The sequence below is a fragment of the Galeopterus variegatus genome, unplaced genomic scaffold (genome assembly GCF_000696425.1).
Source record: "Galeopterus variegatus unplaced genomic scaffold, G_variegatus-3.0.2 Scaffold422, whole genome shotgun sequence".
NCBI lineage: Eukaryota > Metazoa > Chordata > Mammalia > Dermoptera > Cynocephalidae > Galeopterus > Galeopterus variegatus.
In genome coordinates, this window is record NW_007726533.1 from 118,203 (window position 1) to 130,814 (window position 12,612).

A 12,612-nucleotide genomic window follows, 5' to 3' on the forward strand; every position below is an offset into this window, starting at 1 on the left:
ATTTCTTACAATTGCATGTGAATCTATAGTTATCACACCATGATAAGTTCAATTTTTTAAAATGTGTTCTTAGAATATGATTAAACATGTATTGACTGGCAGGGATATTAATAGCCTAAAATTATTAAAAAGTCTAGTTTACCATTTTTTCCTAACTACTTAAAATATGAATTGGGGGGCAACAATTTGGATAATTCATTTTTCTTTATTGGTCTTTCCCAGGAAACTGCTTTTGTTTTTATTGGCTTTTGTCTAGTATTTTTCTGTTTTCAGTTTCATTGATTTCCCTCTTATTGTTATTATTTCCCTTCTTTTTCCCTGATTTGAGTTTAATTTGCTATTCTTTTTCTAGTTTATTAAGGTGGAAATTTAGATTACTAACTTTGGACCTTTCTTCTTATCTAACATAAGCATTTAATGCTATAAATTTTCACCTACTCACTGCTGTAGCTACATGACCCAAGTTTTGATGTCTTATATTTCCATTTACATTCTGTTTAAACTATTTCTAAAATTTCCCTCGAGACTTCCTCTGACCCATGGATTATTTAGAAGCATGTTGTTTAAATCCCAAATATTTGGGGATTCTTTAAATTTGTGTTGTTGGTTTATACTTTTGTTCAGCTGTAGTTTGAGAACAAGCTTTTTATAATTTCTATTCTTTTACATTTGCTAAGATTGGCTAAGAATACATTCTATGTTGGTGAATATTCCAGGTATGCTTGAAAAGAATGTGTATTCTGCTCTTGTTGGGTTCAGTAAATGTCAATTAGCTCAGGTTCTCTGGTAGGGTAGCTCGGATTTCTGCTCGTCCTGTCAATCACTGAGAGAGAAGTAGTGATATCTCCAACCATAACACATTTGTCTGTTCTTCCTTTCAGTTTTGTTGGTATCTATTTCACGTACCTTGAAGCATGTTAGGAGCGTGCACACATATAGGGTTGTTACGTCTTCTTGCATGGTTGACCTCTTTATGTTCTGTGATGTTCTTTTTCTTTGGTAACAAGCCTTGTTCTGGAATCTACTTTGTCTGCTGTTAATATGGCTCCTCTAACTTTCTTTTTATTAATGAATATCTTTTAACCTACCTATGTCTTTATATTTATAATGGGTTCTTGTAGATGGTATGTACTTGGATTTTGCTTTTTTTTCCAATCTGGCAATTTAATCTTTGAATTGGTATGTTTTGACTATTTACATTTAGTGCTATGAACAATACGGAGGGATTAGAATCCACTGTCTTGCTGGCTCTTCTCTAGTTGTCTTATTCGGGTTAATTGAGCTCTTTAATGGTTCCATTCTATCTCCACTATTGACTTATTATTATGTCTCTATTTTTTAGTTGTTAGTGGTTTCTCTAGGATTTACAATAAACATCTTTAATTGATGAGATTCTATTTTCAAGTGATATTATTCTACTTCATGTGTCGTCATGTAAGGATACTACAGCAGTGCTCCCCAACCCTCCCTCCCATCTTTTGTGCCATTCTTATCAGACACTACTTTGACAGCTGTTATAAACCCATAATAGCAGCTCTCTGCTTTAGACAGTCTTTCATCTCTCAAAGTAATTAAAAGGAAGAAAAAATGAATTTTATTTTTACATTCATTTATTCCACTTCTATTGCTCTTAATTGCATAAATCCAAGTTTCTTTTTTGGGTGGTGGGGGATGGGCAGCTGGCCAGTACAGGGAACCAAACCCTTAACCTTGGTGTTACAAGATCATGCTCTAACCAACTGAGCTAACCGGACAGCCCAAATCCAAGTTTCTACTGGTAGCACATTTCTAGCACCTGAGAAATTTCCTTTACCATTTCCTGTGGAGCAGGTCTGCAGACAATGAATTTGTTCATTTTTGTTTGAGAAAGTCTTTATGTCTCCTTTGTGTTTCAGAGATATTTTTGCTGGGAATAGAATTCATTCTTTCAGCACTTTAAAGATGACCCTGCATTATCACCTGGCTTACCTGTTTTATAATGAAACATCTGCTGTAATTCTCATCTTTTTCTCTGTATATAATGTCTTTTTTCTGTGGCTGTCTTCAAGATTTTCTCTTTGTCTTCATTTTTCAGAAGCTTTAAAATGCAATGTATAGAAACATTTTTGTTGTTGGTAGTGGGGTTCTGTTCTCTTAGCTTATCAGATCTGTGGTGATATTTGTTATTGATTTTGGAAAATTCTCAGCCATTATTTCTTTAAATATTTATTCTATCTTGTTTTCTCTCTCTTCTCCTTCTGGGATTCCATTTACACAGAATTTTGGCTGTCTGACACTGCCCCATAGCTCTTGGATGTTCTGTTCTGCTTCCCAACGCCCTTTTCTCCTTTTGTGTTTCAGTTTGGGTAATTTCTATTGACCTATCTTGATGTTCACAGATTGTTTTCTTGGCTGTGTAAAGTGTACTAATCAGCCCTTCAAAGTCATTCTTCTCTATTATTGTTTTTTTTCATTTCTAGCATTTCCATCTGATTATTTCTTATAGATTTCTTCTCTCTGCTGAAATTATCAAATCCTGCATGGTATCTACCTTTTCTATTAGTCTTATCAGTTACTTTAAAATTCCTGTCTGATAATTTCAACACCTGTGTCATATGAGTTTTGTTCTGTCAAATGTTTCATCTCCTAACCCTGTGTTGCTTTTTTCTTGTCTTTTCTTATGTCTTAGTTTTGTTTTGTTTTGTTTTGAAATCAGTTATGTTGAGTAGGACAGTAAACACTGAGGTAAATTGCTTTTATTCCTGGAAATAGGCATGCCTTTCCTTTTGCTAGGCCTTTAGTGTCCAGGTTTGAATCAGTTCTAGTCAGGACAGCTGGGGGAGGTCACTTCCCTCCCTAGATCCAGGGATACTGTGCCTGCCTAAGATACAGGCTTAATCATAATAACAGAGAATGTTACCTTTAGTGCACCCAGTGTTTATTGCCCCACCCTCTGCAATTTAATTTTTTGCTCTTTAGTAGAGATAGGAGAGAAAGATCTGTGGAGAACACTTTTTCAGAATTCTTGCCAATATTTTTTGTGAGCACCAGGTTAGGTCCCGTGGAGAGAAGCTGGTAAATGCATGTAAATTTCCTTTATATCTTCGCCTTCCAGGATTCTATATTATTTCACTTCTTTTACCAATTTAACAATTTTAGCTGAATTATTCTTACTGGGGTCCAGCTGAGTCATCCCCACATAAGGACATGTCTGTATCTCCATGGAGGCACCTGTCTTTTCTTAGATTTGGGGTTAGTTTGTTCCCCTCTGACTTTAGCTGTCTGGTAGATTAAATTCAGGTGTGAATTTGTAGTTTACCTGACTTGTAATGGTGGAACAATGCTCTTTCTGCTTTTTACAACCCAAACAGAAACCAAAAATTTCCATTCTTTTTTGGAAAATAAGTATCCAAAATATGTCCAGGCTAGTTTGAGATGGTGCCTATATGTTCCCAGGCTAAAAGACAGGAGAGAGCCCTTCCAAAGGAAAAGAAAAAAAGGAGGAGGAGGAAGAGGAAAAAAACAGACAGACAAAAATATAAAAGCTTCCCAGGCCTATTTTGAAAGCATTTGCTATTCTTGAGATTTGTCACCAGAGGGCCACCTGCCACATGGGCTACACCTTCCACTGGGTAAGGCCTGGCTTCCAACAGGGAAATGTCAATGCCTACGGTGAGACAGAGACATCAGAAGCTATGGATGCTCACAAGGAGGGCCTGTTCCTGGGGCCTCCCTGGCCTGTACCCTCCGTGGGCTCTCAGGGTCCTGTAGGCCCAGCCCTTGCCCACAGGCCACAGCAGCACTCTCTGCAGAGAAGTTGCTGTCCTTTCAGCCCCTGACTGTCTTGTAAGGAGGCTTGTCCCTAGAGCCTCCCTTAGTACCTAGCCTTCACAACTCCCCCCCACCCCAGGACCTAGGCTGAGAGCCTGCCAGGACCTTTCTAGGTGGCTGGCACTACACTTTCAGTATATTCTAGCCACTCAACTGGGGGCAGCCCAGGCAGTCAGTTCTGGGTTGAGGGTAGGAATTCCCAGGACTCCACAGTATGGAGGTAGGGGCAACAGGAGTGTGTAACTATATTAGTTAAGGTGGCTTATCTGAAACAAAGAAACCAAAATCATAGTGGCTTAACATAATAGAAGTTTGGTTCCCATGCAAATAAAGTCTAAAACAGGTGTTCCTGATTGGCAGGCTGCTCTTCTCCAAGGGGGGATTCCAGAGCCCACTCCTGCCATCTTGCGGCTCCACCATCTGCCACAGGTGCCACGGATTGGAGAAGGGGAGCAGGGGAGAGCTCCCCAACCACATCACTCCACATGTCCCACCTCGTTTGTGCTCACAGCCCACGGGTGCAACTAGGCACCTGCTCCCTCCTAGATGCTGGGGGTGGGGGCGCCTGGAAAGTGTCATTGTGGCTGGGCAGGTGTTTTCCAACAGCAACTCTGCCCTGGGAAGAGGGTGACAGCCAGACCCAAAATGCACAAGCTGCAGCTGCAGCTGCACCCACAGGAGCTGCTTCCGACAGATGGCCACTGTTCCCGAGCAGTGTTTCCCAAATTTGCTTGATTTTAAGAACCACGGGGGATACTTATCTAAAATGTAGTTCTTGATTCCTCTCCCTGGACACTCTGGTTTGGCGCACCTGTGTGTAGGGGCCTGGAACTCCAGAGAGCTGTGCTGCTCTAGCAGGTCTGGGGAACAGAATGGATGCAGAGAGCCTCTACCGACGCCTGCCCCATGGGTGGGAAACCAGGCCAACCCCCTCTGTGTGTGTGTAGTGACTCATGGAACTAGGAAACAGGCTTGTCTCTGAGCCAGCCCTGCAGCCCTCCCCCTGAGTGTATCTACCCTGCAGCTCTGCCCTGGGAAGGGCGGCCACGACAGGGCAGAAGCTAGCAGGCTGGGGAGGCAGGCCGAGCTGCCCCTGACCTCCTAAACCAGAGCACTGCACTCCTAGTCTCCAGCCAGACGACATGAAAGCCCCGGAGGTGGGAGCTGGTCGGCAAAGCTGCAGCTACCTTCGCTTCCACAGGAGGCAGGGACGCAGGAGGGGCAGTTACGTGCACTCTCATTTTTCCTTTAGCAACACTAGAGGGAAGCATTGAGTCAACGTTTCCAATTTTTTTAGAATATCAACTACTAATGTCTTAGATTTCATGTATTTATTTACCTTCATGTTCTTGTCATGGCGCCCTGGCCATGAATCATGGGCTCCAGCAAGGAGCAGAGCAGCTGGCCAGAGGCCCTGAGCTGTGCTCCTCTGCAGTGGTTTATTACTCCTGTGAGCGCGCCTGCAGGGTTGCTGAGGGAAACCCCCGTGGAGGAGGCTGCTGCTTGCTCAGAGGGTGGACTTGGGGATGCTGTCTCCCCACTTCTTCCTGCTCCTCATCCCTCACAATGTCCTTAGGAGTCAGCCATGTCACTAGGAACTCCTCTCACTGGGTCCTGCAGCAGCTCAGAAGCTCCCAGCAGATCCCAAACAAGCTATAGACACCGCCCACTGCCCCAGCCATTCGGTGGCCCAAGATTTCTCACAAGCTGTGTGTTTCACTCCAGACATTTCATAATGAGAAATGACCAGCCAGTCACTCGTCACTGTTGCAGCCATCCACATGTGACCTCCTCAAAAGACTCCCCTGACCGCGTCTTAGAAAGGCTTCCCATCACTGCCTTCTACTTGCTGTGTACCCTTCCAAGGCTAATCACTACCTAACACTATGGGGTGTTCATTAACCTGCTTTCTGCCCCCAGCAAAGGTGAGCTCCTTATGGGAAGGGGCCAGGCATTGATACAGACCTGTTGCACAAAACACAAACGAGCAGAGGTCAGAGATGCCCTCTCTCACTGGATCTGCACACTCCACCTTTCTCGGGGATGAGAGGGAGGGCCCTGTCCCAGGCCACACACAAGGTGGCAACGCACAGTGCGCCTTCCTCAGAAATAACAGATGCAGCAATAGCTTTTTCCCCACCTAATGCCCACTGGGGTACCTGCCATCAGACAGACCCAAAAAGGCCCAGAGCCTAGGTAAAGCCTCCAACTGCTCTCCAGTATTCACAGTAAATACCAAGGTTTTAAAACTATCAATAGTGTTTTTGAAACCTGTTGTCATAACACTCCTGCTGGCACAGTTGTTCTGTGTGTATCTCCATTTGGTTTACTTATCACTGACACACTTGGCCTTGGAATTCCCTTCCTGTCCTCCCTGGGGATTGCTGGAGCTCCCAGGCTCCAGGCCAGCCAGTGGGCTGCCTGGCACCGTGTGTCTCTTCTGTTCCAGCTGTGATCCCCTTGACAGACTCCGAGCACAAGCTGCTGCCTCTGCACTTTGCAGTGGACCCAGGGAAGGACTGGGAGTGGGGGAAAGACGACAACGATAACGCGCGGCTGGCCCAGTAAGACCCTAACCTGCCCCAGTAAGACCCTAACCTGCCCCCTCCCCCCTCAGTGCCCTACAGGGAGGGCTATAGCCTGGGCTTCCTAGGGAGGGGCTAGACCTCCCCTGCTCCTCCTGGGACAGCTGGCAAGCAGGCGGGAGGGAGGGTGCGTGCGTGGGCCAGCTCGGGCCGTTTCACTCAGTGTTCTTTTCTCTCCAGCTTCATCCTGTCACTAGAAGCCAAGTTGAACCTTCTGCACAGCTACATGAATGTGACATGGATCCGGATCCCCTCAGAGACACGGGTGAGCCTGGCGTGTGCCCGGACCTAACCTGGTGGCTGCAGTGGCTACTCAGCACTGGCCTGGCCGGAGTGCACTGTCTCAAACACTTCCAAACGCTGGCCTGCCCCAGCTGTGCCCACAGCCCGGGAGGCCCCCTCCTCTTCCCAGCCCCATGCAGCTGGGGCCACCCTGGCTGTGGCTTGAAATAGCTCTGCTTGGCCCTGGTGCATGTGCGTATGCGTGCGCATACTCTGGTTAGGGGGGTTAGGGGATTTTTGTCCCCTTATTTTCTGCAGAAGTAGAGGAATAAACACGCCCACTCAGAAAACAAATTGTAGGCAAGTCACAACACAAAGCTATCTCTGCTGAGATCGGAACATGATGTGCTGCTGCAGAGCGGAATTAATTATAAACTATGTGTGGGTCCTTGGAAAAGCCAGGGAAGGGAGAGTGAATCCTCAGAGCCCCTCCTCCTCCCCTCCTGGAGGCGGGGCTGGTGGGTAGAGCTGGCAGGGCAGAGAGGAGATGGGCCCACCCGCCCACCAGGCCACCTGCCCCTGGGCAGGGTCTGTGCTGCCGCTGCTTGCAGATACTGAGAGGATTCTGACTGATTGATGTTTTTGCAGTCTGAGTAGTGAACTCCCAGGGAAAGGGATTTGTAAAAACTGCTTGCAGATAGCTGGTCCTCTCCAGACATCAGTTTACTTAGGCATGAAGTTGGGCTCATAAGGAATATTAAAGAGTGAAGTGAGACAAGCAAGCAGGGACGAGATGCACTTGGCACAGCTGAGAGGGCTTCGTCCTTCAGTCTCTACCTGTCCTTCATCTTCATAGCGCTTCAGAGGCAGGTACCGATGCCCCACTTTACTGATGGCACAAGTGATAGCCAGAGTCTGCATGCTGTCTCACAAATACCGGGAACATGCCAGTCTTACTGTGGACGTTCTTTTCCAGCACCCACATGGCTTGTGGTGGGGGCAGCTCTAGATCTAGAATCAGGAGGTGCTCGGGCTGGGCACAGCTCTGCCCTGCAATGAGCAGGACCCTTTGCCAGGTAGGTCTTGGTGGCCTCCACGTCAGAGGTGGAGCTCTCACACCAGAGGTGAGACAGCCCTGGCAGGGGCCCTTGCAACCAGGGCACCGCAGTCTGCACTCCTCATTCTCTGGGCTCCAACCAGGCACCTATTAGCACGCCAAGCACAGCTCCCTTCCTGGGATCCAGTCCCCAAATTTCCACCCTTCAGTGTCTCTGGCAAACTGGTTTAAGACTTTTCATTCCTTCCCATTCCACATAGGAAGGGGAAAGACATAATATGAGACCAGGAGGTGGTAAGGGCCAGTTCTGCCCACTCCCGCTTCTGGGTGACCTGGTTGCAGGAAGGTCACCCCTCTCTTGAATCTGCTTCTGAGGGGAGGGACAAAAATAAAGTGGGAGAGCAAGGGGCCTTCTCCAAGGCTCCTCGCCTGGAGGGCAGGAAAGACTGCACAGGTATGAGCACCAGTTCCTGCCACACCCTGCTGCTGGCATGAGGGACCACCCAGTGACGCTCAGTCAGAATTCTCCTCACCCAGGAAGGCCCTCCGCAAAGCAGCAATAGGTGCTGCCTTTCCTCTGTAAATCCCCACCTCCTTTCTGACTCTCCACCTGCCCCAGATATTGGTCCTGACCATGTTCCCATATGGCCTTGTCCTCCCCTAACTGGCTGACCCCAACCAGTGGGTCTCATCCACAGGTTCACAGAGATGCCGGCCTGTGTCCTGCATCTCCCCACCCCCACGGGAGGCCTTTTCTGGGAATGGTAACGTCTTTTCTGCTGAGCCCAGGCCTATTTCAGAATCCTTCTCAATTTAGCACTCTGCTTTGCCAGACAGAGAAAGGAATCCCTAAGGTGATTTGTCACTGTTGAATCAAGGGGGTGTTTCTTCCAAGATCCAAAGAATGAGGTTCTGAGGGCAAGGTTTCTATCCCCTGCCTGTAGTGAGGTGAGACATACCTGTAGGAAACACTTTTGTGTAAATAGGTGTCCTCACCTGAAGGCCACTACCTGTAAAGGGACCTGTGTCTGGTCAAGCAGGCAGCCTCACCGGGGTGGAGCACCAGGGTCTGGACATCGTAATTCTCTAAAATGTGCTGAGGCTCTGGGGCCCAAAGCTAGGTGGGTTATCCGCACTCTGCAGGCACTCCTCCACTCAGGGTTCTAGACCACCAGAGAGAAAGGGCGTGAGTGCAACAAGGCCTCCCTGGCCATATGGCACACACAGATTAGAAGTCCCTACCAAGCCCTTCACAAACACCTTCAGGCCACCTTTTCATTCCTGCAGCAGACCAGGGTTACTTTCCCTTGAGTACCGCCCATCCCAGTCTCCTAGACACCAGAACGGCAGTCGGGACTAGGACAGTGAGGCTCGAGGTCCCCAGCCTCAGCAGCACATGGGTACGGTCTGTCTTCGTTGGCCCCACGTGGGAACAGCTCTTCTCTAACCACTTTCCTCCCTCCCTCCCCACAGGCGCCCCTGGCGCAGCCAGAGTCACCGACGGCCTCAGTGGAGGAAGACGTGCAGTCCCTGACCGACTCGCTGGACTCGGACCATGACTCGGTGTGCAGCAATTCAAACAGCAATAACGGCAAGAATGGCAAGCACAAGGAGAAGCAGCGCAAGGAGAAGGACAAGACGCGTGCGGACTCCGTGGTCAACAAGCTGGGCAGCTTCAGCAAGACTCTGGGCATCAAGCTGAAGAAAAACATGGGGGGCCTCGGTGGCCTGGTACACGGCAAGATGGGCCGCGCCAACTCCACCAACGGCAAGAACGGCGACACAGCAGAACGCGGCAAGGAGAAGAAGGCCAAATCGCGCAAAGGCAGCAAGGAGGAGTCGGGTGCGTCGGCGAGCACGTCGCCATCAGAGAAAACCACGCCGTCTCCCACGGACAAGGCGGCGGGAGCGTCTCCGGCTGAGAAGGGCGGCGGGCCACGGGGCGACTCCTGGAAGTACAGCACGGACGTGAAGCTGAGCCTCAACATCCTGCGCGCCGCCATGCAGGGAGAGCGCAAGTTCATCTTCGCCGGCCTGTTACTCACCAGCCACCGGCACCAGTTCCACGAGGAGATGATCGGCTACTACCTGACCAGCGCGCAGGAGCGCTTCAGCGCCGAGCAAGAGCAGAGGCGCCGCGACGCCGCCTGGCAAATATTGAAGACGACTCATCATATGGATAATTGGAGTTCTTGAAGAAGAAAACCAAAGCAAGGGAACAGGGCAAATACTAACCTTTCCTGAAATACGAAAAATTTGAAAACACATGTAAAACAATAGAACACTGTGAACCTGAGAATATTAACCCAGAATAACCAACACCAAAGTATAGTCTAGTAAAACTACTTAGAAAAAAATCCTTTGAGCATCTATGCAAAGATCATGTGACTTATATGTGGAGAGTCAAGTTATCATCAGACTTTGATAGCAATGCTTTATGCCAGAAAAAAATGAAGTCACATATTTCAGAATAATTAAGATACCCATGGGAAGAAAATATGAGCCAAGGATTTCATACCCACCAGAGGAGACTTTCAAGCATAAAGGGCACACTATTATTACCACTATGCAAGAACTCAGACTACTCCTCTCATGAGCCTTTCCTGAGGCATGTGATAGAGAATGAGTTTCAGACATCCAAAATGACTAGAGGGTCACAGATCTAAGGACCTGTGGCGAGCAGTAATTACATTTACTTATATAAGAAAGACTACAGGTCAAGGCTAAAAAGAGGACACTACACTATGTAATGGTTATAAGCTGACAGTGCAGACATAGCACAACTATTTAAAAAAAGAGAGAGTGGGGATAGCATATAAAAATCATATATGGTGGTAGCAGTATTAGTATTATTATTCAGATACTCCTGTGTGTATGTGAAAGTGGGATAAAGTCAGTGAGCAAATATAGGATATTCTAATTCTATGACGTATCCTTCAGAATGAGCTGTCACAGTGTGGAAGAAAGGATACAGATGTAATAAAGAAGAGTTTAAATAAAAACTCTGCAGTCCGTAATAACTTCGTATAGCATACATTATACGAAGTTATACGATAACTTCGTATAATGTATGCCATACGAAGTTATTACGAGTGCGCGGCCGAGCTCCCGCCGCCGGGCGGCCGCTCCGTCCGCCGGTGTCTCTCCCTCACCCGGGGCCAGCGCGGGCCGGCGCCGCCGCGGCCAGTGCTGCGTAGGTGTTTGGTCAAACGTTCTCATGGTGCCTGAACCTACTCTGACGCCACTCAGGTAGTAGACGGATAGGAAACAAGTCATACTGTGGAAGTGGGTGTGCTAGCCTAGCCTCTGCCTCGTACCTGTGGGAACTCAATAGCCATTGCGAGAGTATTTTTGTTCCTCGATAAGAAAAATAAAAAGTTCGCAGCCCTTTGTTTTCAGAAGGGAGTGTTTTACATGCTTTTTTCCTTTTTCCCTCCCCAAGCCACTGACCTCTTCCCGGTAGCGGTCACGTGTGTGCAGTGCGGTCGGTGCCCGGGGTTAGGAGCGAGCGCCAGCCCGGGACTGCGGTGCAGGCTCCTGGGCGGGCTCCCATCCGCCTCCCGCCCGGGCCTTCGGAGAGACCAGGCTCCTTGCCGCTCCGGTGGTCGCTGCGGCCCCTTAGGAACACGCCCCTCCATCTCATAAGTAGCGCCTCCTCCCACCGCCCCGGCTCGAGCACCATTCACACTGCCATCCAAGCCGCGGGCGTCGCAGAGAGGCCACCGGACAACCTACCTCGCAGGGCGCGGTGAGGTGGAGCGATCGCTCCCGGTGCCGGGCAGCTCAGGTGACAGGAGCTTTCCAAAGACACTTTGGGTCTAAAAAGCAAGGTTCGGAACTTACATTTGGATTTGCCCATAGATGAGCAAATCTGACAGCCTGCTCCCATTTCTCCCTTGAAGACGCTTCCGCAGTGGACTGTCGCTGGAGGGCCCTAGGAGGTGATCGTCGGTGCCCCAGGAGAGAGGCAAGGAATAGACCCCTTGGTCACTGTGTAAGCCCGCACTAGGCTGTTTTGAAACCCGGCCTGCTCCTCTATCCCAAGGGAAGGGGCTGAGGGAAGCCGGGAAGAAGCCCACCCCACCCCTCTCCTGCGTCTTTCTGGGGTCAGCCAGGTAAAGGGGCTCACAGGGATTGGGGCCCCTCAGAGGGCAGGGATGACTCTGCCTCTGGCTCTGTAACACATCGAGGGAGCAGCCGTTCCCTGAGCGGTCTCTTTTTTGGTGCCTCCTACATTTCTTGAGGAAAAAAAAAAAATGTGTCCTTAGCTACCCTGTTTTGAGCAGCAATATGCAGCCTCTTCCTTCCAAGATTACCTCTGGAGAATACCGTTCTTGGCCAAGGACACCGAGGAGCTAAACCTGCCTCACTAAGGAAAGATCTTGTTTTCAAGAAATATGGATAAGATGGGTAAAATCCTCACTAACAAAAGGATACTTTAAAACCTGTGAGAGCCTTAGAATAGCCTCTAATAATCCTAAGAAAGAAAGGAGAAAGCGCCTGGCTTTGCTGTGAGTGTGTCAAAGTGCACGAGGTGGCCATCTCTTCGTCGGAGCCAGTTTCTCCTCCAGAAAGGATGCTTTTCCCCCGACCATAAAGAGCAGCAAAAAAAACAAAACAAAACAAAAAGCGGGGAGGTTTTTTTTTTTACTTGTTTGAAGAATTATAATAAAAGAATTGAGTGTCTCCTGTGAGTAATTCCTTTTTGTTTTTAACGATTCCACAGCATGTGGAGTTTTGAGTAATTTATTCAAGTTTTGCAGAAGTGATTCCTTAAAGCAACATTATTTATTAAATAGAATCTTTAAGAAATTTTTTGAAAGTTTTACTTTTCATGCCAAACAATACTTTCAATGTGTGGTAATTACTAACATCCATGTCCCTGATATTGCTGGGTTTCTTTTGTTACTTACAAAAACAAGTAGTTTTTTAAAAAAT

The 12,612-nt window shown here is 48.1% G+C and overlaps 1 protein-coding gene across 1 annotated transcript in view; it reads left to right on the forward strand.

Annotated features, from left to right (window-relative positions):
- Positions 1–9,870, forward strand: part of OTUD7A (OTU deubiquitinase 7A) — a 107,089-nt gene extending 97,219 nt beyond the window's left edge. Inside the window, exons 9-11 of the mRNA XM_008568549.1 lie at positions 6,260–6,374; positions 6,576–6,660; positions 9,148–9,870. Of these exons, the coding sequence (XP_008566771.1) occupies positions 6,260–6,374; positions 6,576–6,660; positions 9,148–9,870 (923 nt within the window). The remainder of the gene's footprint in view (positions 1–6,259; positions 6,375–6,575; positions 6,661–9,147) is intronic.
- Positions 9,871–12,612: the final 2,742 nt, after the last annotated feature.